We start from the raw sequence: 26,490 nt of genomic DNA, 5'->3' as shown, positions 1-26,490 counted from the left end.
ACGTGTTCTGAGGCATCAAGGGATCACAAATTTAGCATTGGAGGGCAGCGTGGAGGGTAAAAATCGTAGAGGGAGACCGATAGATGAATACACTAAGCAGATTCAGAAAGATGTGGGTTGCAGTAACTACTGGGAGATGAAGAAGCTTGCAAAGGATAGGGTAGCATGGAGAGCTGCATCAAACCAGTCTCAGGACTGAAGACCACAACAACAATGACTGCTGCAGCGGCCTTCCTGTTATGTTTCGTTGCAGTCCTCTCCAATGACCGTCTACCACGATAACTCAATGTACTCCTTCGTCCGGGCTGTGACTTAGCGGATGACTCTTTTCTGCTTTCCCTGTATGCGGCATAAATCATCGACATAGTGCATCTTAAAACGCGAAGTACTTGGGTTACGTTGATTGCGGAAGCACACACCGTAGCAGCATCGATAATTTGCCGACCTTCCAATTCACTTGAAAGCCACAAGCGGCCCATCGGGACCACCCGACCGCCGTGTCATTCTCAGATGAGAATGTGGATAGGAGGGGCGTGTGGTCAGCACACTGCTCTCCCGGTCGTTATGATGGTTTTCTTTGACCGGAACCGCTACTATTCGGTCGAGTAGCTCCTCAATTGGCATCACAGGGCTGAGTGCACCCCGAAAAATGGCAACAGCGCATGGCGGCCCGGTCGGTCACCCAACTAAGTGCCAGCCACGCCCGACAGCGCTCAACTTCGGTGATCTGACGGGAACCGGTGTTTCCACTGCGGCAACGCCGATGCCGCTCCAAATCACTTAGCTGCGACATAATGTATCCACAACTACACATAACACTGTTGTGATCTTGACTGACAGTTGTAACGCATTGACGACATGGCATAAGTGTCGTGGTGATCAATCAAGACAGCATAGCACGCAGAGTACGCCAGTATCTGCATTATTTTCGAATACACATTTCTCACTGTGTTTCCACACTTTTGTCCGACCCCAGTACGCGTCGAACAATGACATAATTTTTCAGATGCACACAGTAATAAATGTAGATACTGTCTGCAAAATACATTGCGAATAGGGTTACCAGTTAAGAAGAAATAGTTGTGGCCGAGCGGTTCTAGGCGCTTCAGTATGGAACCGCGCAACCGCTACGGTCGCAGGTTCGAATCCTGCCTTGGGCATGGATGATGATGATGATGTTTGGTTTGTGGGGCGCTCAACTGCGCGGTTATCCTCACCCGTACAAATTCCCAACCTTTTCTCAGCCCAGTCTCGTCACTCTTCATGAATGCTGATGAAATGATGACGACAACACAAACACCCAGTCATCTCGAGGCAGGTTCGGGCATGGTTGTGTGTGATGTCCTTAGGTTAGTTAGGTTTAAGTAGTTCTAAGTTCTAGGGGACTGATGACCCCAGATGTTAAGTCACATAGTGCTCAGAGCCATTTGAGACAAAGAAGAAATAAATTAAAGGCATATGCCTGACACTGTACTTTTATTGCGTGTCGTTTTAAGTAAAAGCTAGTTTTTCACACTTTTCGATGTTTATGATGTCATATGGCTTGAACAATAATATAACTTTGCAGGTACATTTTGCGATATATGTAGATACTGCCTGCAATGTGTGTTGCCAGTAAAGTTAGTAGTAAAGAAGTAATAAATTAAAACGTCATGCCTAATGTTGAAGTCTGAATTATGACTAACGAAAATGTAGTAAAGAGATTAACTTTTTTTTTTCCTTTCATCATTTTGTCTGGGGGGTCAGCGAGAAAAAGTTTCGTGGAGGTTTGAATTCACGTGTGAAGTTTGCTGGCATACGCTAAATACTCTCATTCTCAAGTACTGGACGAATATGGCCCGGGTATTTGCGCGCCACCAGTTTCCCTGTCTCAACACACACTGTTTCTAACTGCTATACTTGTCTTCTTGTGTTAAGCTTATAACACATGATATGCTTCTCAATGAGTAGATTGTGATAACTCTTTATATTTTGAAATTCGCAGAGTAATTATGCGAAATGTTGAAAATCAAATTTTCGTTGGCTCTGGAACCTATTATACACGCAGCATCCAACTGGCAATAGGTTCCGGGACAACGATTTAATTATACATATTGACAAATAAATGTTTTGATGATCGTTCGATACATGAAAAGTGGAAATGGAAAACGTTCTACGTTCCCTTTTTTTTCTTTGCAAAACGCATTTTCAGTGTTACTGCGTTTTCGGTGCTCTGTTGCATGTCCCTAGGCTTGGCCCAGGAGCCGAAACCATGGCGAAAGTCTTTGAAACCTGCGTAAGTAGACGACTCATGGTCTTTGTGTAAAGCTGTGCTTCCCTATGGACTTCCGTGATTTAAAATGTATGGGAAGTGGTTTATTGTTTGCTACAGCTCTACTGCTTGTAAACCTAATGCAGTATGTATGAACTTGTATTATAACAAAAAAGTTGTGCCTCAATATTAACGGCCCTAGCAAAGAAACATTGCTTCCCGCCATTTTCTTAAAAAGTCATTATTTTCATCATGGCAACGACAACAGCAACCGTTACGAAATTGTCTCGAATGAAAAACAGCCCAAAGTTGCGCTAAAATGTGTTTATTTTAAACCTTGACCATGGTTTCTGCTATAATAATATAGCCTTCTTCAGAAGTCTCACTAATAAATGAAAAATGTCAGTCCAGCGGCTGCATCACGACCAAGAAAATAACTTCAACAGACATAAGCCTGTTTCGAACGTAAGTAAAATTACATGTGGCACCGTATGTCCTCCCCCACTAGCTCTGTTATACTGGGCTCACGGTTGTCAAATGTACTGCACCCCGCGCACTATAGGTGAGCGCCACCATCTCTTCGCAGCTACTAGGACCCGATGATGATAAACATATGTATCTGTTATCTACAAGATAAACATATTGCAGTAGCAACTTAGGAAGAATGGCTGCAAATATTAACAATATTTTCCTCTTTATTTGATTTGCTCTCAATACAAAATCCTTAATCAGTAGACAGTGCATCTTGCACAATCTTGGCTTCATAGAAGAAGAAACTGTAGCCTATAAGGGAGACTTATGGGACCTAGTATTAGAGTCAGAATGTAAAAGAGCTCTTGAAGACTTGAAATAAAATAAAACAGAAGGGCTAGATAACATTTCTCAGGTTACCTTCCATTAGGAAAGTGGGTGCACTCAGCAACTGTGATATGATTTATAAATTATAGGGCGCAGCAATCAATCGTCCTTTTTTTGCAGGTTTTATCTGGCAACTCCACATTTCGGCTCGTGCCTAGCCATTATCAATGTTGCCAAATAAAACCTGCAAAAAAAAAAAAAGGACGACTGATTGCTGCGCTCTATAATTTATAAAAGATAACATTCCGTTGGTATTTCTAAAATCGCCGGGGGAATGGCAACCAAACGAATATTCAAACTGGTGTGTAGAATCCATGAGACTGGTGACGTAGCACCAAACTTCCGGAAATATGTCATCCACGCAGTTCCGAAGGTAACAAGGGCAGATAAGTGAAGAAACTATCGCGCAATCAGCTTAACATCTTATCCACACAAACTATTGGAAAGAATAATTCGCAGAAGAATTTAAAAGAAAATTGCGGATCTGTTAAGTGACAATCGGTTTGCTTTCAGGAAATGCAAAGGCCCCAGAGAGGCTATTCTGGCCTTGCACTTGATAATGGAAACAAAACCTATAAAAAGTACGCTCAAAGGATTTGTAGACCTAGAAAAAGCGTTCGACAATGTGAAATTTTGCAAGATGTTTTAAATTCTGAGAAGCTGCAGGGAAAGACACGTGATATACGAGGGGCGTTCAGAAAGTAAGCTCCGATCGGTCGCGAAATGGAAACGACTATGAAAATCCGATAAAGCTTTCCACAGATGTGTTGGGTAGTGTCTCTAGTATAACCTCAGTTAGCATCACGTCGCTCTTCTCATTTCTGAGCTCGCAGTGAGTGCGTAAAGATGTCTAGAAAATAGTGTCTGCCGCCAAGTACGAGGGCCTGGTGAGAAATTTCGCCTGAAGCTATGCAGCTAACATTACATAACTGTCGTGCTGTTTCTTCTTCAAGACAATTCTCAGCCGCATTCTGCAGGGGCAATGAAGATGCTCCCGCATCGTTTTCAAATGGAAATGTGAGATTACCCACAATACAGTCCGCAATTGTCTCCCCCTGAGTTTCATCTCTGGTCACATGAACCGCTGTCTTTGAAGACAACATTTTGACACAGACAACGAGGTGTAGGCCAGCGTGGTGAATTGGCGGAAAGCACTGGCGGCTGCCTTCTATGATGAGGCTATTGATAAGTTGGTACAACGCTATGACAAAAGTCTAAGTCAGAACGGCGACTACGTAGAGAAGTAGCTGAAAGGTGTAGCTAATTGTTACAAGTAAAACATTTCTGATGTTCACTGTGGTTTCAATTTGGCAATCAATCGGAGCTTACTTTATGAACAGGCCTCGTACAATATGCACTAAAATCAAGAGGGAAGAGTTAGATTGGAAGATCAAGAACGAAGTACTTGCTTTGGAAAAAGTGTAAGACAGGGATTCAGTATTTCGCCCCTAATGTTCAGTCTGTACATCGAAGAAACAACGACGGAAAGTAAAGAAAGGTTCAAGTGTGGGATAAAATTCAAGAGGAAAAGATATCAATGACAAGATTCGCGGATGAGATTGCTGTCCTCGGTGAACATGAAGACGAATGAAGGGATATGTTGAGTGGAATGAGCGGTCCAACGAGTACAGAATATGAACTGAGACTAATGACAAGTAGCAGAAAAGGGGAATAGCCAGAAACTTAACGTCAAAGCAGCTGGTCACGATGGGGACGAAGTCATGGAATTCTGCTTCGTTGGAAGCAAAATAAACCACGACGGATGAACCATGGGGGATATAAAAAGCAGACTAACATAGGCAAAGAGAGCATTCTTGACCAAGAAAAGCCGACTGGCATCAAACATAGGCCTTAATTTGCGGGGGAAATTTCTGGGAAATGAACGTCTGGAGCACAGCATTGTGTGGTAATGAAACATGGACTGCGTGAAAACCGGTGGAGAAGAGAATCGAAGCGTCTGAAATTGGTGCTACAGAACGATGTTGAAAATCAGGTGGACTGAAAAGATAAGAATCGGCGAAGAAAGGAACGTATTGAAAACAGTGAGAAGAGGAAGGTACAGGGTGACAAGATATCATGAAAAAACCTCCATGGTACTAGAGGAAACTGTAGAGCATAAAAACTGTAGTGGAATACAGAGATTGGAATACGTCCCGCAGATAAACGAGGACGTAGGGAGCAAGTGCTACTCAGAAATGAATACGTTGGCACAGGAGAGGAATTCTTGGCTGGCCGCATAAAAAGAACCTGTCAGGAGACTGATGTCTCAGAGTAAAAGAATGGAAGAAAATGAAATTGCCGGAAATTCAGTAAACTCTTACGTCATGAAATTCCTCTCGACATATAACCTTCCTATCAGCCTACAAAGCTCCACCCAAGCCTTATACTACATCGTCGCAGCCAACTATTTCTCCTTCATTCTGTCTCCCTTCTACTCAATAACATATACCTCCTGCAGTTCTTCATGGTCCCCATTCCTGCAAACCTCTTTTCGTCTCCATCGGATTTGTGAGTTTCTTCATAAATCACCGGCAACACCATTATATCGTAAGAGCATCAATATCCTCAACCCTATGTATTTAAACTCTCATGTGAATCATTTATCTACACTCAAAATTAGTCAAATTGTCATCTATGTATGGTTTTTAAAGCTAAATGATTTGTCGTGTTTTTTATTATATATTTGTTAAACATGCAGCTGAAAAACAGTTTTGTCCGCCACCAGGCTGTGCTCTTGAGGAGAGCTGAAATAACAATGAAGGAAAAAGAGCTAAGTGACCGTTCCTCTGACCTAGAGGAATAGCTGTGCAGATGTGTCTCTTGAAACACCTTGTAGATAGTACCATATATGTGGCGTTATTTCTATCATAAATAGTAAAAAGTGTTGGGAAACAGTGCGGAGATACTATGAAAGCACTTGTGCTTCAAAATGTTGTTGTTGTTGTGGTCTTCAGTCCTGAGACTGGTTTGCTGCAGCTCTCCATGCTACTCTGTCCTGTGCAAGCTTCTTCATCTCGCAGTACCTACTGCAACCTACATCCTTCTGAATCTGCGTAGTGTATTCATCTCTTGGTCTCCATCTACGATTTTTACCCTCCACGCTGCCCTCCTATGCTAAATTTGTGATCCCTTGATGCCTCAAAACATGTCCTACCAACCGATCCCTTCTTCTAGTCAAGTTGTGCCACAAACTTCTCTTCTCCCCAATCCTATTCAATACCTCCTCATTAGTTACGTGATCTACCCACCTTATCTTCAGCATTCTTCTGTAGCACCACATTTCGAAAGCTTCTATTCTCTTCTTGTCCAAACTGGTTATCGTCCATGTTTCACTTCCATACATGGCTACACTCCATACAAATACTTTCAGAAACGACTTCCTGACACTTAAATCTACACTCGATGTTAACAAATTTCTCTTCTTCAGAAACGCTTTCCTTGCCATTGCCAGTCTACATTTTATATCCTCTCTACTTCGACCGTCATCAGTTATTTTACTCCCTAAATAGCAAAACTCCTTTACTGCTTTAAGTGTCTCATTTCCTAATCTAATCCCCTCAGCATCGCCCGATTTAATTTGACTACATTCCATTATCCTCGTTTTGCTTTTGTTGATGTTCATCTTATATCCTCCTTCCAAGACACTGTCCATTCCGTTCAACTACTCTTCCAAGTCCTTAGCTGTCTCTGACAGAATTACAATGTCATCGGCGAACCTCAAAGTTTTTACTTCTTCTCCATGAATTTTAATATCTACTCCGAATTTTTCTTTTGTTTCCATTACTGCTTGCTCAATATACAGATTGAATAACATCGGAGAGAGGCTACAACCCTGTCTCACTCCTTTCCCAACCACTGCTTCCCTTTCATGCTCCTCGACTCTTATAACTGCCATCTGGTTTCTGTACAAATTGTAAATAGCCTTTCGCTCCCTGTATTTTACCCCTGCCACCTTCAGATTTTGAAAGAGAGTATTCCAGTTACGTTGTCAAAAGCTTTCTCTAAGTCTACAAATGCTAGAAACGTAGGTTTGCCTTTTCTTAATCTTTCTTCTAAGATAAGTCGTAAGGTTAGTATTGCCTCACGTGTTCCAACATTTCTACGGAATCCAAACTGATCTTCCCCGAGGTCCGCTTCTACCAGTTTTTCCATTCGTCTGTAAAGAATTCGCGTTAGTATTTTGCAGCTGTGACTTATTAAACTGATAGTTCGGTAATTTTCGCATCTGTCAACACCTGCTTTCTTTGGGATTGGAATTATTATATTCTTCTTGAAGTCTGTGGGTATTTCGCCTGTCTCATACATCTTGCTCACCAGATGGTAGAGTTTTGTCATGACTGGCTCTCCCAAGGCCATCAGTAGTTCTAATGGAATGTTGTCTACTCCCGGGGCCTTGTTTCGACTCAGGTCTTTCAGTGCTCTGTCAAACTCTTCACGCAGTATCTTATCTCCCATTTCATCTTCATCTACATCCTCTTCCATTTCCATAATATTGTCCTCAAGTACATCGCCCTTGTATAAACCCTCTATATACTCCTTCCACCTTTCTGCCTTCCCTTCTTTGCTTAGAACTGGGTTGCCATCTGAGCTCTTGATATTCATAAAGTGGTTCTCTTCTCTCCAAAGGTCTCTTTAATTTTCCTGTAGGCAGTATCTATCTTACCCCTAGTGAGACAAGCCTCTACATCCTTACATTTGTCCTCTAGCCATCCCTGCTTAGCCATTTTGCACTTCCTGTCGATCTCATTTTTGATACGTTTGTATTCCTTTTTGCCTGCTTCATTTACTGCATTTTTATATTTTCTCCTTTCATCAATTAAATTCAATATTTCTTCTGTTACCCAAGGATTTCTATTAGCCCTCGTCTTTTTACCTACTTGATCCTCTGCTGCCTTCACTACTTCATCCCTCAGAGCTACCCATTCTTCTTCTACTGTATTTCTTTCCCCCATTCCTGTCAATTGTTCCCTTAAGCTCTCCCTGAAACTCTCTACAACCTGTGGTTCTTTCAGTTTATCCGGGTCCCATCTCCTTAAATTCCCACTTTTTTGCAGTTTCTTCAGTTTCAATCTGCAGTTCATAACTAATAGATTGTGGTCAGAATCCACATCTGCCCCTGGAAATGTCTTACAATTTAAAACCTGGTTCCTAAATCTCTGTCTTACCATTATATAATCTATCTGATACCTTTTAGTATCTCCAGGATTCTTCCAGGTATACAACCTTCTTTCATGATTCTTGAACCAAGTGTTAGCTACGATTAAGTTATGCTCTGTGCAAAATTCTGCAAGGCGGCTTCCTCTTTCATTTCTACCCCCCAATCCATATTCACCTACTATGTTTCCTTCTCTCCCTTTTCCTACTGACGAATTCCAGTCACCCATGACTATTAAATTTTCGTCTCCCTTCACTACCTGAATAATTTCTTTTATCTCGTCATACGTTTCATCAATTTCTTCATCATCTGCAGAGCTAGTTGGCATATAAACTTGTACTACTGTAGTAGGCATGGGCTTTGTGTCTATCTTGGCCACAATAATGCGTTCGCTTTGCTGTTTGTAGTAGCTAACCCGCACTCCTATTTTTTTATTCATTATTAAACCTACTCCTGCATTACCCCTATTTGATTTTGTATTCATAACCCTGTAATCACCTGACCAAAAGTCTTGTTCCTCCTGCCACCGAACTTCACTAATTCCCACTATATCTAACTTTAACCTATCCATTTCCCTTTTTAAATTTTCTAACCTACCTGCCCGATTAAGGGATCTGACATTCCACGCTCCGATCCGTAGAATGCCAGTTTTCTTTCTCCTGATAACGACGTCCTCTTGAGTAGTCCCCGCCCGGAGATCCGAATGGGGGACTATTTTACCTCCGGAATATTTTACTCAAGAGGACGCCATCATCATTTAACCATACAGTAAAGCTGCATGCCCTCGGGAAAAATTACGGCTGTAGTTTCCCCTTGCTTTCAGCCGTTCGCAGTACCAGCACAGCAAGGCCGTTTTGGTTATTGTTACAATGCCAGATCAGTCAATCATCCAGACTGTTGCCCCTGCAACTACTGAAAAGACTGCTGCCCCTCTTCAGGAACCACATGTTTGTCTGGCCTCTCAACAGATACCCCTCCGTTGTGGTTACACCTACGGTACGGCTATCTGTATCGTTGAGGCAAGCAAGCCTCCCCACCAACGGCAAGGTCCATGGTTCATGGGGGTGCTTCAAAATAGACATGCGAAATATGAATATAAAACCAAGTTTTTGGTATCATAACATATTTATTGCAAATATTTTCGCTTTGATTAGCAGCCGTTGTCTTGGGATAAGTTCCCGCTCCCCACCGGTGTTTGTACCAATTGCCTGCCCCACCCTACCAGAAGATACGACCCAAAGCTCGCTCTTCACATTCCATGTCTCAGTCATTAGACCCATTTATTTATTCATTCATTCTTTACGCATCCCTACTCGTACGTTTACTTGATTCGCTCGAGTTTGATTGTCAATCACTTTCCCAGTACTTCTGACGCATGTTGCTCCTGTATGTCGACTTCATTGCATGACTTCTGTTGATAGTATGCGCTCAGAGGCATGATTATAGGCAGTACAAACTTTCTTTTTTTAGTAGTTTTTAATATTTTCTTGTTAACAACTTCTTAACTTTCCCTACAGTTTAATTAGTTATTTATAGATTAAAATAGCATTTTTTTTACAAAGCACATGATGGCATAACCTCGCCAAAGGCTACATCCTACTATTGACCACATATTTCTGATTACATAACTAAATATTTACAGAAGGCGATTATTTTGTACAGTATCTGATCGAAAGTCTCCGGACATTAATATGGGCTGTGTCCGCCTTCGTCTTTATGATGGGTTGAATTCTGCTGCGGACACTTTCAGTGAGGCATCTAAATGCTTACGGAGGAATGGTAGCCCTTTTGTCCTCAAGAACCGAAGCCAGAGAAGGTATTGGTGCTGGACGCTGAGGTCTGGGCCGAAGTCGACTTTCTAACTCATCCCAGAGGTATTCCATTTGGCTTAAGTACGGATTCTGGACAGACCAATCCGTTTCAGGGATGCTATTGTCCACAGACCATTGCCTCACAGATACTACTTATAACACGGTACATTGTCACACTGACACCATCAACGTCTCACGAGGGAACCTCCCCATCGCACCCCCCTCAGATTTAGTTATAAGTTGGCACAGTCGATAGGCCTTCAAAGACTGAACACAGATAAATCGAGAAAACAGGAAGAAGTTGTTCAAAACTATGAAAAAAATTAGCAAAATAGACAAACTGAGTAGTCCATGTGCAAGATAGGCTATTTCAGTGACACATGAGATCCGGAGCGCCGTAGTCCGCCAGCACGGTAGCTCAGCGTGCTCTGTCAGAGGGTTAGCCGCCTTCTGTAATAAAAAAACTGAGTTAATAGATCAACAACGAACTTAAAAGGGTGTCTTACGACGTCCGCCCCGATCAGATACAACGAACGAAAACGAACAAAATGATATTAAAAAAAAAGTCCCGTGGTTAGCGTGAGCGGCTGCGGAACGAGAGGACCTTAGTTCGAATCTTCTCTCGAAGAAAAACTTTCATTTTTTATTTTCAGACAATTATTATCTGTCCGCCGAATGTCATTGTGAATTGCAGTGCGTCAGGAAAAATGGAGAAAAGACTAGTGAAAGACTTTAATGAACCTGTGATTGCTCCTTACGCGGACAAAGTTTTGCCTTATTCCTTGACAGCTATACAGGACAGAAGGATCAGGCATTGTACAATTTTAGTGTGGGAGTAGACGTGATTACCATTACTCCAGGTTGTACACCTCTTGTGCAACCGTTAGATGTGTTTGGTTTTCGGCAAGTGAAATACACTCCTGGAAATTGAAATAAGAACACCGTGAATTCATTGTCCCAGGAAGGGGAAACTTTATTGACACATTCCTGGGGTCAGATACATCACATGATCACACTGACAGAACCACAGGCACATAGACACAGGCAACAGAGCATGCACAATGTCGGCACTAGTACAGTGTATATCCACCTTTCGCAGCAATGCAGGCTGCTATTCTCCCATGGAGACGATCGTAGAGATGCTGGATGTAGTCCTGTGGAACGGCTTGCCATGCCATTTCCACCTGGCGCCTCAGTTGGACCAGCGTTCGTGCTGGACGTGCAGACCGCGTGAGACGACGCTTCATCCAGTCCCAAACATGCTCAATGGAGGACAGATCCGGAGATCTTGCTGGCCAGGGTAGTTGACTTACACCTTCTAGAGCACGTTGGGTGGCACGGGATACATGCGGACGTGCATTGTCCTGTTGGAACAGCAAGTTCCCTTGCCGGTCTAGGAATGGTAGAACGATGGGTTCGATGACGGTTTGGATGTACCGTGCACTATTCAGTGTCCCCTCGACGATCACCAGTGGTGTACGGCCAGTGTAGGAGATCGCTCCCCACACCATGATGCCGGGTGTTGGCCCTGTGTGCCTCGGTCGTATGCAGTCCTGATTGTGGCGCTCACCTGCACGGCGCCAAACACGCATACGACCATCATTGGCTCCAAGGCAGAAGCGACTCTCATCGCTGAAGACGACACGTCTCCATTCGTCCCTCCATTCACGCCTGTCGCGACACCACTGGAGGCGGGCTGCACGATGTTGGGGCGTGAGCGGAAGACGGCCTAACGGTGTGCGGGACCGTAGCCCAGCTTCATGGAGACGGTTGCGAATGGTCCTCGCCGATACCCCAGGAGCAACAGTGTCCCTAATTTGCTGGGAAGTGGCGGTGCGGTCCCCTACGGCACTGCGTAGGATCCTACGCTCTTGGCGTGCATCCGTGCGTCGCTGCGGTCCGGTCCCAGGTCGACGGGCACGTGCACCTTCCGCCGACCACTGGCGACAACATCGATGTACTGTGGAGACCTCACGCCCCACGTGTTGAGCAATTCGGCGGTACGTCCACCCGGCCTCCCGCATGCCCACTATACGCCCTCGCTCAAAGTCCGTCAACTGCACATACGGTTCACGTCCACGCTGTCGCGGCATGCTACCAGTGTTAAAGACTGCGATGGAGCTCCGTATGCCACGGCAAACTGGCTGACACTGACGGCGGCGGTGCACAAATGCTGCGCAGCTAGCGCCATTCGACGGCCAACACCGCGGTTCCTGGTGTGTCCGCTGTGCCGTGCGTGTGATCATTGCTTGTACAGCCCTCTCGCAGTGTCCGGAGCAAGTATGGTGGGTCTGACACACCGGTGTCAATGTGTTCTTTTTTCCATTTCCAGGAGTGTACTTTGTTAAAACATTCTATGATTTTGCGAAGCTGCACAGGTACACAGAGCAGTATTGTTTACGTGATCCTGTCTCAATTATCGAAGTTCAGGCACTCATATATAATCAACTTCACTCTCCAAAATTCCAGGACATGTTCAGATTTGCTTGGACGCATGCAGGATTTGACGGTCTACACACGGTAAAATTTGAAAACGTTAAAAACATATGTTTTGACAGATCACAGGGAAAACTGTGCGACTGTGAAACTGTTGCATTCATTTGTTGCAGTTTATGTGACAAACTCTTGCGTTTTCATCACTTTTTTGGGAGTGATTATCACACCCACGAGAAAACCTAAATCGGGCAAGGTAGAAGAATCTTTTTACCCATTCGCCAAGTGTACAAGTTAGGTGGGTCGACAACATATTCCTGTCATGTGACGCACATGCCGTCACCAGTGTCGTACAGAATATATCAGACGTGTTTTCCTGTGGAGGAATCGGTTGACCTATGACCTTGCGATCAAATGTTTGCGGTTCCCCATTGGAGAGGCACGTCCTTTCGTCTACTAATCGCACGCTTTTGCGGTGCGTCGCAAAACACAGACACTAAACTTATTTCAGTGAACAGAGACGTCAATGAACGAACGGACAGATCATAACTTTGCGGAAATAAAGAAAGTAGACTTTTCACTTGACGGAAGACTTGAACCATTCCACAACTGCTCACGCTAACCACGGGACCACGGCGTTCCTGAGCTCACATTATCCGTGATGTTGCCTATCTTGGCCATGGACTACTCGGTTTGTATATTTTGCTTATTTTTTTCATAGTTCCACACAACTTCTTCCTGTTTTCTCGATTGATCTGTGTTCAGTTTTTCAAGGCCTATCCACTGTGCCAACTTATAACTAAATCTGAGGGGGGTGCGATGGGGAGGTTCCCTTGTCAGAATAGTTCGTCTACTATACGCAGTACATGATGCTATAAAATGTGCTTACATTCTTCCTCTCTAGCGTTTCCTTAAACACAATAAGGGGACCACATTCCAATCCCGAAAAACCTCTTTGTTGGCACAACGCATTAAGAGAGGTAATGTTCTCCAGGTACTCACAAAACCCAAACGCTTCCATCGGAATTCCTCATCGTACAGCGTGATTCATCACTCCAAATCACTGGATTCCAGTGATCCACTGTACAGTGGCGTCACCCTTCGCACCACCTCAAGCGTCACTTACCATTGACTACAGAGATGTGTGGCTTATGAGTAGCTGCTCGACCATCGTATCCTTCTTTTTAATTCCATACTCGCGGTAATTGCACTAGCCGGACTGGTGGTAGTTGTTTGGAATTCTCGAGTTAGTCCTTCCACTGATTTGAAGTGATTTTTTACAATTGCCCTCCGCACTGCTGGAGTATCTCTGTCCGCCATTGTATCATGTCCGCCTAATCTTGGTTTATTTGTGAGTGCACCTTTAGAAGGGTTGAAATGTCACTGATGGATTTTTTAGATAACATCCCATGACTTCTCCACGTTCTAAGGCACTGAGCTCTCCTGACCGAACCATTCTGCTCTTACCGATTCTCCATTGACAACGTAATACTCACTGCCTCCTTTTATACTGGGGTTGCGCCTTTCCTGACATCAGTGGTCAATTCCGCATTACAGTGGGGTGTACTGTAGGGAAGCAGCCTACTCACGCCATATAGAATTCATATGCTTTCCACTGTGTGCCAGCCTAGTCCGCTGTAACTAGCTATGACGTCACGAATGTTGCACAATACCTTAAAAGTAAAGTAAATAATCTGAAAAATTAATAGCATGTCAGGAATGATGCTAAAATGATAATGTGTTAAGTTTCAGTTTAGTAACTTTAACAGTTTTCGAAATTTGAACATTTTACGTAAAAATCATTGGTGCAACAGGAAGGAGCTAGAAACTTCAAAATTTTTATTCGGATTCTTTTTTCATTGTAATTTAATGGAAACAGCATGCTGGATCTCACAAAGTAATATTTTGGTTGAAATTCATGATTTTCTGTTTTTTGTATCCTAAAAGTTCAAAAGTAAGATAGATTAAGTAAGTGATTAGATAAAGTTAGGATGTTTAGATTTAGGTAGAATGGAGGTACGCTATAATAGCAAAGATTTGAGAAGTTTCCAAAAGGTAGCTACAAAACTATAGCTCTAGCGTCTCTCCAAAGGCAAGTTCAAAGCTATCTATTGCGTGCAGTGCAACTAAAATAATTCTCTCCCCAAAAGTATTTAACCTAGCCACATCAGAATTTTATTACAGATACTTACCTGTGTGCTGACTGCACAATTAAATTGAGAGCTTCATTGGCCTTCATCGAATGAACCAATTAATTATTTAGTAACTTGAAGTGGTGCTCTACTAGACCCAGCAGCTAGTCAGGAAGGCAAATTCTGTCGGCTGCACTTTCGGCGGTCCGCACCGCGGCTATATAAATAAGAGCGCTGCGAGCTAGAGGCAGGCCCCGAGTTCTCTTCTATATTCCTATCAGCAAGCACTGCATGTCGGAAGCCGCACTGCGTCTGTGCAGTTGCAAGGAACAGCCTTGGATGCTGTATTATGTAACTCGGTATGCACGTAACAATGAGTTCGCATTGGGGTAAAGTGTTAATTGCGAAATGACTTCAGTGATTTATTCTCAGTTTTCGTATGTCGTATTTTCATGTGTCGCCGGAGGACAGACCTTCTATCATTACTAGCGTGGCGTTTGATGAGTATTAACATCAAATTTGGGCAAGCATTCACTTTGAACATTTAAATCGATAACTATTATTGAACAGTTTCGTTATCTAGGGATAATAGGATCCACGCAATAGACTGAACAGCTCTGATAGTACAAGAGCTGATAGTAGCATTGCTTGGGTAAACTTTTGTCTGGAACTTTATGCTTTGTCGTTTTCAGAATACAGTGAAAATTGTTATAGTAAACTGCATTTTCTATGAATCCCAGACATCATCCTCAATCCTCAGCGTAATGAACTTCAATGATCAATAATTTCATTTCTCCATCAGAGTAGACACAGTGAACTTTAATTACAGGCATCACCTTTTTGCTAATCACTTTCTGTTTGCCAACATAGTAGTTAGAGAGCCTGTGTTGAGAACAGCAACAATAAGAAATTTCCACCCACCGCCCCACAGTACAGATCCTACAGATCCCTTTGATCATAGTGTACATTCACACCGAATGATATAATACAGTAAAAGCGCAATTTAAAGTTCAGTACAACGAAATACTAGCAAAAGTTGCAAATTTCACTTCTTTCATTTTATGACTAGTTTCGGTCTGGCATCCTTTTTTTTATGTGTGTATTATTCTTAAGAAATGTCAGCTTGTTAGCAAATAATGTAAATGCGCGTAAAAAATTTCTCTATTCTGTACTTAATACTACCCAAAAAAATTGTACGAGGCGTGATATTTAAGTAAGGTCCGTTTGAACATAAGTACACAACTAAAAGTTATTTCAAAAAACTAAATTTATTTTAAGAAAGTACATACTTTACTCTATTTTTTGACATAGTTGCCGTTTGTTCAAATACGTATATACCTCTCAACCAGTTCTAAAATACCCTCACCATAAAAACTTGCCGCCTGCTCTGATAACCAAGAGTTCACTGCCGTTTTCACGTCGTCGTCATCATTGTTACCGGTTGCCACTGAGGTGTTGTTTGAGGTGGAGGAACAGATGGTAATCGCTCGGTGCAAGGTCAGGACTCTAGGGTGGGTGGTATAAAACTTCCCAGCCAAAACTGCCCAATAAATCATGGGTCTGACCTGGAGTGTGAGGTCTTGCATTGTCATGGAGAAGGACAGTTCCCTTTGTAAGCATGCCGCGTCTTTTGTTTTGAATCGCTCTGCGTAGCTTACTCACGGTTTGGCAGTATGATTCTGCATTGATAGTGGTTCCTCGTTGCAAGAAGTCGACCAAAAAAACACCATGCGTATCCCAAAACACCGACGCCATGAATTTGCGCTGGGACAGAGTCTGTTTGGCCTTCACCTTTACAGGCGAGTGTGTGTGTCTCCATTCCATGCTCTGTTGCTTCGATCTGACATCAGAAGCCGTCAGCTTCTTTGTGATAACGGGTCAGGAACTTCACCACACACTCAAAAAAATGGTGCAAATGGCTCTGAGCACTATGGGACTTAATATCTATGGTCATCAGTCCCCTACAACTTAGAACTACTTAAACCTAACTAACCTAAGGACATCACACAACACTCAGTCATCACGAGGCAGAGAAAATCCCTGACCCCGCCGGGAATCGACGCCGGGAACCCGGGCGCGGGAAGCGAGAACGCTACCGCACGACCACGAGCTGTGGACATCACACACTCAAATCTTTGGTTTTTGTGGTCCTCTGTTAGGAGTTTTGGGACCCAACGGGAGCACAGTTTCCTAAACTTCAGCTGTTCAGAAACAATGTTGTAAAGCACTGATCTCTACACGTCGGGAAATTCGTTTGAGAGACCTGTTATTGTGAAGCGCCTGTTGTCACGAATCCTCGCCTCGAACTGAAGCTCCAAATCGTCTGTAATCAAAGAAGGGCGACCGGAGCGGTCCTCATCATGAACAATGTTACGGCCATCTTTGAATTCTCGTATCCACTTACGCACTTTGCTTTCACTCATAACAGTATCACCGTATACTTCGCAGATCTATCGATGAATTTCTGCAACAGACAGGTTCCTTGCCGACAAAAACCGTATCACTGAGCGAACCTCACATGCTGCGGGCGAGTTGATGGTCTTAAAACAATTTGAAAGCACAGAACAGAACCGTACAGATTAGCTACAGAGCTGAAACTGAGCACAGTTATTCCCGAAGTATGTCGGTACTAGAGAGCCTGTATACAGAGAGAGTGGCCATAGGTGAAGTTGCCCGTGATTGGTTGATTAGCTTTGGCAGAAAAATGGCGCCAAACGTCTCTCGCGCTTCCTATGTTCGCCGTGCTTTTGAGTTGAAGTTCAGAGGACTTTTGGAAACGATTAAAAGGTATTTGAATTATTAAGAGACTTGTTATGCGTTGTGCATGCATGTTCGATTTAGTTGTATATCGTTTTTAGTACATAATTAGCGTTTGCGATCTTAAATACGAGTTGAAATAATGAAGCGTTTTGTGATGAAGTCGGTAGGACTACATGTTTGAAGTAAACACGTTAGTAATTGTATAGTATTGTCTTTGACATCTGTAATTCGTTCTGCAGACGTTCGTAAACGATGCCAGGTCGTGCTGCATTTGGTTGTTCCAATAGAGGCGAAGGTGGATTTCGCATGTTAGCATTACCACGCAATGAAGAAAAACGAAAGCAGTGGGCAGTCGCAGTCAACAGGGCTGACATAAATCAAACAGGAGCCTTGTGGAAACCAACCAAGTACTCTTATCTATGCGAAGGAAGTCGTTTTCCCTTTGTACTACATGTAAAACAACTTGCAATATACATAGTTTAATTTGAAAACAGACCTGTAAATTGGCTGTGTGAAAATTATTATAACACATTATTCTTTTTGTGGCGGTGTTCGTAGCAACAAACAATTCGCTGTAGAAACGGCTTACGAAGTCACCGCCACACTTTTAATAGCGGGCCGACCGGTCCGCTGGAACAGTGAACAGAAAGATGAAAACCCAAACACTCTGATTAAATAAAAGTCGGTACTTATCTTTATTGATGAAGATACAGAAACACAATAGTGAACTCCGTGTCTATAGAGATCTGTCTAGTTCGAGTCGGAGCGGCTAGGTCAGCGTCGGCTGACGACAAACAACAACTCTGCTGCGATGAACACACAACTGACTAGCAAGTACACAATTCGGTGGCGAGTATACAACTGAGCGGCGAATACAGAACTGTCCTAGCGCTTAAGAAACCAGAAGCCAGCGGTGGCGCGCGCAGACTTGCGGCGATTTCCTGTCTCGCTGGCGCTGCTTATGCGGACGGCTTCCGGACTTTGATGCTGCCAACCTTTTGGCAGTGGGCTCGGGTGGCATTACTGGCTAGGATATAACAATTCTTATAAACATTGAATTAAAATGGGATTGTGTATCTAATGTGTAAGAATTTTGCTAAGTTGCAGTCGTCATAATTACGTCCTTCAGTGTCATAAGATGCTTTCTTTTATATACAGTACTGTATTGAAGATTTCCACGAGTGTAATTTGATTTCTAGGCCACTGTTAGTAATTCCAGGTAATCTGATTGTATTTTTATAACTATTTCATTAATGCTGTTGGGGCAGGAAGTTTCCCAGATTTCTGTCTTCATTTTGTCGTGGTTGCTGAAACATTATTCGTAGTAAATAATTGTAGGTACTCATGAAGACAGTTTTTAGTAGGCCTACTTACTGTGGGGTAGAATGGATACGGTAGTTTTCTTGTTATATTTGGTCGTTATTACAGTAGCCTACATTTAACATTACCTAATTTTTGTAATCTTTTTGTTTGTTATCTACGAGAGGTATTAGAAAGTCATAAGCAGTTGTTTCTTGGGCCATGCATAAAGTTTGAAGACGTGACAAGAAGTACTAATACGTCTCACACTTTTTGCATCCATGGCGAAGAAATAAAAACTTTGAGGTTTGCCGATGACATTCTAATTCTGTCAGAGACAGCAAAGGACTTGGAACAGCAGTTGAACGGAATGGGTGGTGTCTTGAAGGGAGGATATAAGATGAACATCAACAAAAGCAAAACGAGGATAATGGAATGTAGTCGAGTTAAGTTGGGTGATGCTGAGGGAATTTGATTAGGAAATGAGACACTTAAAGTAGTAAAGGAGTTCTACTATTTGGGGAGCAAAATAACTGATGGTGGTCGAAGTAGAGAGGATATAAAATGTAGACTGGCAATGGCAAGGAAAGCGTTTCTGAAGAAGAGAAATTTGTTAACATCAAGTGTAGATTTTGGTGTCAGGAAGTCGTTTCTGAAAGTATTTGTATTGAGTGTAGCCATGTATGGAAGTGAAACATGGACGATAAATAGTTTAGACAAGAAAAGAACAGAAGCTTTTGATATGTGGTGCTACAGAAGAATGCTGAAGATTAGATGGGTAGATCACATAACTAATGAGGAGGTATTGAATAGAATTGGGGAGAAGAGGAGTGTGTGGCACAACTTGACTAGAAGAAGGGATCGGTTGGTAGGACATGTTCTGAGGCATCAAGGAGTCACCAATTTAGTATTGGAGGGCAGTGTGGAGGGTAAAAACCGCAGAGGGTGACCAAGAGATGAATACACTATGCATATTCAGAAGGATGTAGGCTGCAGTAGGTACTGGGAGATGAAGAAGCTTGCACAGGATAGAGTAGCATGGAGAGCTGCATCAAACCAGTCTCAGGACTGAAGACCACAACAACATCAACAACAACTTTTTGCATGTCACAAGTAAACAACTGCTTACGACTTTCATTCATCTGACGTAATACAGGTACGTTAGATCTTTAGCATTATGCACTTCCGATACATAACAAATTCTGTACACTATATTTTTTTATTTACGTTACTTTCTTTGCAATATGTCTAGTAAACGAACTATAAAGGAGATAAACGCAAGTAACGAATAATTTTTACAGCCACTGTATCAAATTTTCCTGTGCTGTACGTAGTAGGCTACTATGAGTATATTATAGCTGTAAAGAAAGGCATTTAACGAATAATTTCGCCATATTGTCTTGTGCTTTTGATTCGGTGAGTGTGTACTCCACTACTCCACTACTAGCCATTCAAAAGTCCCGCCCGCAGTTTGGCAGAAAAATGGCCGCCGTATCGTCCGGTTGGCCACTCTCTCCCTATACAGGCTCTCTAGTCGGTACCATAGACTTACTAAATAAAAACTAGACCGAGCATTGGCGCTAGGGTCGCGTCCCCACATTGAACGTGATAGAAGCCGCCATTTGCAGGGAAACAGTGCGTAAACAGGGTTCGTTCATGTGCTGCTTTTAATTGTAACAGTATAATGGAAGCAAAGACGAAGACGGAAACAATGTTACATTTCACAGGTCAGTCATTTCTGGTTGTTTGTTACTTTCTGTTACTTGTATATAGTATTTTCATGGAGAAAAAATACATTATGAGCGTTTGTTTTTGTTTAGGTTTCCCCTTACAAATGATTTTCTAAATCGGAATGGATAGTTGCTACTCGGAGAGAGAACTTCCAACCGACAGCAAATCATTTGCTGCGCACTCTTCATTTTGAAGAGAATTGTTACATGGAAAATTATGTAAACAGACGTCAACTGAAGGACGATGCTGTACCGATAGTATTTGGATTTCCAACTCATTTGAAAAAGGTGTAGTGTCCTGGAAGTCGTGCAATATAGGCCTAGGTTAAATAGTGTGGAAATACTGTCAGTGTGTATAATTTTGAACGTTCCTTTTCCAGGTTACCAAGGCAATCAAATATATATTAAGTATGAATCAGAGGTAGGTCGAGTAATTGCGTTTAGATACTTAACATGTGTTGTCAGGTGGTGATTATACTTCGTAAATGGTCAAATATTTGATTAAATGTTGCAAACTCAACCACTTTCAGAGGTGCTGTCAGTGTTAAAAAGTAATGTGCGAATGAAATTCCTACGGTATTTAAAGTGATATGGGTTATTACAATTAGTCACACCAAAATTCGAGTGTAGACTATACTGTGCTAAACAAAAGTAAGCGCGCAAAATGTACACAGTAGTCGGCAAAAAGCAAACAGGACCTGACAGGAAAATTACGTGAATTAAACAATAATCGCACAGTCTGCTACTTTAAAAGTTTCATGTAATTATCTAATGCAAATAACTCGATGTAAACTCGCTCCACCTTGTCAGGAAAGAGCCTTACGTTTTTAAATTTCGCGTCTCTATGCAGACGTATTTCGGAAATTAGGAAACTTCAATCATTTAAGTATACTTTTAAAATAGACTCGAATGCTCAGTACTTTTTTTAAACAAACATGTGTTTAATTTGTGCTTCAATTTGCTCTTGTTGCGTCTCATATACGTGAAATGACAACCCTGGTACTAGGATTCATCCCTGCAAATGGCGGCGATCAGCTGCTTCAATTGGGGGACAGTTGCCTCGCTTCCCCGCTACGGCGTGGTAGGGGCTTGGTCGGTACTAGAGAGGCTGTATAGGGAGAGGGTGGCCAACCGGACGATACGGCGGCCATTTTCCTGCCAAACTGCGGGCGGGACTTTTGAATGGCCAGTAGTGGAGTAGTGGAGTACGCACTCACCGAATCAAAAGCACAAGACAATATGGTGAAATCATTCGTTAAATGCCTTTCTTTACAGCTATAATATACTCATAGTAGCCTAATACGTACAGCACAGGAAAATCTGATACAGGGGCTGTAAAAATTATTCGTTACTTGCATTTATCTCCTTTATAGTTCGTTTACTAGACATATTGCAATGAAAGTAACGTAAATAAAAAAATATATAGTGTAGAGCATTTGTTTTGTATCGGAAGTGTATAACGCTAAAGATTTAACGTACCTGTATTAGGCAGATGAATGAAAGTCGTAAGCAGTTGTTTACTTGTGAGACGTATTAGTACTTCTTGTCGGGTCTTCAAACTTTTTGCACCTCACAAGTAAACAACTGCTTACGACTTTCTTTCATATATATATATATACTGAATACCTCTCGTAGATAACAAACGAAAAAGATTACAAAAATCAGGTAATGCTAAACGTAGGCTACTGTAATAACGACCAAATATAACGAAAACAACCGTATCCCTTCTACCCCACACTAAGTAGGCCTATTAAAAACTGTCTTCAAGAATACCTACAGTTATTTACTACGAATAATGTTTCAGCAACCACAACTGCGGAAAACGTGCTTACAGCTTGCCTGCGTCAACAGTCAGGCAATAATACTGAAACCGAAATAATGCGTAGTGTTCTGATTCGGAACGAAATAAAGTTCGACGCTATAAAGTCGAATGAGCATGGCACAACAATTACAGGAACTTTACGTTTCCAGCAAGGACTGTCAGATATTGGCTTCAGAAAAGCTTGTGATGCTACCAGTATGCACGCAAACGCTAATTTCGTACTAGAAACGATATATAACTAACTCGAACATGCATGCACAACGCATAACAAGTCTCTCAATAATTCAAATACCTTTTAATCGTTTTCAAAAGTCCTCTGAACTTCAATTCCACTCAACAGCACGGCGAACATAGGCAACACCGACTCAAAGGAAGGCCTCGGCGCTTGTTCGTGACGTCACGTCAGCTAGGCACGGCCAACTCCAGGTCTGTTGCAGGCATACTCATAATGGTGGTGTCTCCTTCTCTGACACAGGAAACTGTGAAGCTATTGGCGGTAGTTGACCAACACACATTGTTCTGAGAGGTTTCTGCAATCAATTAATTGTGCAATTCATTACACTTCTAAACAAATAGTGTACTCCTGAACTTAAATTTCCACCTGTTTTAAGGATTGACATACAAAAACAACTTCATGGTCCAGCACCAACAGAATTCGTGCTTCTTTACCTTATTTGTAAATCTGAGGAAGTTACGTTTGTACTGGCTTGCTTTTACAAGAAACTGTGAACATATTGGCGCTCTTCTTTAGGTATCTTGGTTGACTATGGGGTGAAGAGCACTGAATGTTAATGAAATATCTTGCGATTGTACACGTTTGGGGATGGCGTGGGGGACAGAAGAAGAGGCAAAAGAGAGATACTTGTTTTATCAAATAAATTTTTTTATCCTATAAAGTTTCTCCTTTCAGTTGTAAGAGGGGAATATTTATGTGCATGTTTAAAAAAGTTTAAGCTCAGCAGTATTTTCGATGTATGAAGCTATTTTGTTTCCTGTTTAGAATTCCTTTCGTTGAAAACGACTGTAATCTAATGACTGCCAACAGTTGGACATTTACACATGTAAATTAGTTCACATTTCCAGTGACGATGTGAAATGAAAACAAATAAAAGAAACGAGTTCATTGTAAGGGGGTTGAGGTAAGTTTCGATAACAAAATGGATCAAGTAAATATAGTTACTTGAATGTAAAATTTCCGAAGCTTGCAATGGGACAAAGCATCTTCTCATATTGATCTACGTTTGTTTCGACAGGATTCAGTAATACAGAACTATGATCTTCATTTGTAGCTTTACGACAGTAAGAAAGTCTTTCACCTAAATAAAACTGCAGAATCCAAAACAATACCAAACATTTTGTCCAAAAATAAGAGATTTATAGTGATAAGCACGCCCAGGCGTTTCTGCCTGCAACAGACTTGGCGTTCGCCGTGCCTAGCTGACGCGACGTCACCAATAAGCGCCGAGGCCTTCCTTTGAGTCGGTGTTGACACAGGAAGCGCGAGAGACGTTTGGCAGAAAAATGGCGCCAAAGCCTATCAACCAATCACGGGCAACTTCACCTATGGCCACTCTCTCTGTATACTGGCCCTCTAGCCGATACACGACGCACGCGCTCGTTGCGGTATGCGCGCGAACTACTACTGTTTACAACAAAACAGACCTCACTTTTAAAAAAACACGCCTCGTAGATTGGAAACGGCAGTTTTAACATGGCGAAGATAGAAGGCACCTTTATCCATTACAATAGACACGAATATTAATATGGAAAACAACGCTGTTTGTTTCTGGATGGGGAAGCTTTGTTGACCCGGTGCCCTGGCCCGCTTTGCCGGCAGCTTCAGCACGAGCGACATCAGCCAGCTGCCGTCGCCGCAGGGCACGGCGGCCGCGCGCTGCGCCGTGTCGGAGCTGGCGCTGTGGGGCGACGCGACGCACGCGCGCCTCGAGCCGGCGTCGCGCTCCTGCTCCACGTGGGTGGCCGTCGGCGACGTCGCCTCCACGTCGCAGCTGCCCTCGCCGCACGGCGGACACGCCGCCGCCCCCGCGCCCGGCGCCGCCGCCGCCTCCGCTGGCCCCGCCTCCACCGCCTCCGCCTCTGCGTCCACCGCCGCTGCCGCCCCGCAGCAGCCGGCGCCGCCGCCCCCGCCGCCTCCCGTTCCCGCCTTCACTGCCGCAGATCTCATCCGCTCCGTCAACAAGAAGGTACGTAATCCCTCCAGCCCCTGTCTGCGTCACTCGACTTAGGAGGAAAGCTCTCCACCTCTCGTACACGACGGCGTCTGAAATTTTCCTTCTTTGCTCTTCTTCTCATAATGTTCCTCCCAAACTACACATACAGGGGTTAAAAAAAAGTGACACGTATTCCTCCAAGAGATAGTATTGCTCAAAAGTACAAGAAAAGTTCGTATAACATGTCCGAAAAACAAGTACCTGTTCAGATATTGGCCCATCTGTCCTCTCATTCTCATCTGTCTCTTACGTAAAACTACACTCATGCTCATAAATTGAGGATAATGCTGACACATGGTGAAACAACGCTCTGGTGGGCGGTTTGTGGGTTTGAATCACATCGTGGTATCACCATGCGGTGCATCTGACCTGCGGTCTTCACACGGTGGCGCTGGCAGCAGTCCACATACGCTTGGTCCATGTCAGAGTACAGTGCAGCGTGTACGTGTGCAGAAGTCTTAAGACGTGCTAATGGTGACTGTGTTGAAAATGGCTCGAAGAACACATATTGATGACGTTATGAGAGGTGGAATACTAGGGCGACTGGAGGCTGGTCAAACAGCAGATCGTAGCACGGGCCCTCCGCGTGCCACAAAGTGTGTTCTCAAGATTATGGCAACGATTCCAGCAGACAGGAAAAGTGTCCAGGCGCTACACTACGGGACGTCCACAGTGTACAACACCACAAGAAGACCGATTTCTCACCATCGGTGCCCGCAGACAACCATGGAGTACTGCAGCTAGCCTTGCTCGGGACTTTTCCGCAGCCAGTGGAACAGCTGTCTCCAGACACACAGCCTACAGACGACTGAACTGACATGGTTTATTCGCCCGGAGACCTGCAAGGTGTATTCCACTGACCCCTGGTCACAGGAGAGTCCGTAAAGCCTGGTGTCAAGAACACAAGTCATTGGAACAGTGGTCCCAGGTTATGTTCACGGACGAGTCCAGATATAGTCTGAACTTTTATTCTCGCCGGGTTTTCATCTGGCGTGAACCAGGAACCAGATACCATCCCCTTAATGTCGTTGAAAGGGACCTGTTTGGAGGTCTTGGTTTGATGGTCTGGCGTGGGATTATGATTGGTGCACGTACACCCCTGCATGTCTTTGACACAGGAAATGCAACAGGTCAGCTGTATTGGGACGTCATTTTGCACCAGTATTTCCGCCTTTTCAGGGGTGCAGTGGGTCCCACCTTCCTCCTGATGGATAACACACGACCCCACCCAGCTGCCATCGTGGAGGAGTACCTTGAAACAGAAGATATCAGGCGAATGGAGTGGCCTGCCTGTTCTCCAGACCTAAACCCCATCGAGAACGTCTGGGATACTCTCGGTCGACGTATCGCTGCACGTCTTCAACCGATACGACACTTCAGAAGCTCCGACAGGTACTGGTGCATGAATGGGAGACTATACCCCAGCAGCTGATCGACCACCCTATCCAGAGTATGCCAACCCGTTGTGCGGCCTGTGGACGTGTGCATGATGATCATATCCCATACTGATGTCGGAGCACATGCGCAGGAAACAGTGGCGTTTTTTAGCACATGTGTTTCGGGACGGTGTTCTCAACTTATCACCAATACTGTGGACTTACAGATCTGTGTCCCCTATGTGCCTATGCTATTAGCGCCAGTTTTGTGTAGTGCCACGTTGAGTGGCACTACATTCTGCAACTATCCTTAATTTATGAGCGTAAGTGTAGTTTACATAGGCAGTGCAGCATGTAGTTACCACACATCGTGCTACACCCTTCAGCCTCTCTTCACACTGAATGGCTCACTCTTTCAGGTTCACTTGGCTCCTTCGGATCGTGTCCAAGTGTTCCTTAGAGACCTCCGTAAGATATAACAATTGTCAATGCATTGTGTATACGCCAAACACTTTAAATGCCCCCATGGGCCGAAATCCAACAGATTCACTTCCACACAATGCTGTGCTCCAACAGTTAAATCTCAGAAATTTCTGCGTCAGATTAAGGCCAGTATTTGATGCTAGGAGATT

The 26,490-nt window shown here is 43.4% G+C and overlaps 1 protein-coding gene and 1 pseudogene across 1 annotated transcript in view; one reads left to right on the top strand and one right to left on the bottom strand.

Moving 5' to 3' along the window:
* The window catches only part of LOC126416896 (uncharacterized), a 306,208-nt gene extending 281,711 nt beyond the window's left edge, over positions 1–24,497 (top strand). Inside the window, exons 3-4 of the mRNA XM_050084780.1 lie at positions 24,089–24,279; positions 24,394–24,497. Of these exons, the coding sequence (XP_049940737.1) occupies positions 24,089–24,279; positions 24,394–24,497 (295 nt within the window). The remainder of the gene's footprint in view (positions 1–24,088; positions 24,280–24,393) is intronic.
* Positions 651–768, bottom strand: LOC126417894 (5S ribosomal RNA; annotated as a pseudogene).
* Positions 24,498–26,490: the final 1,993 nt, after the last annotated feature.

The sequence above is a fragment of the Schistocerca serialis genome, chromosome 8, assembly GCF_023864345.2.
Source record: "Schistocerca serialis cubense isolate TAMUIC-IGC-003099 chromosome 8, iqSchSeri2.2, whole genome shotgun sequence".
Lineage (NCBI taxonomy): Eukaryota > Metazoa > Arthropoda > Insecta > Orthoptera > Acrididae > Schistocerca > Schistocerca serialis.
Note: the sequence above shows the minus strand (reverse complement) of the source record. Positions and strands in the feature narration are given on the sequence as shown.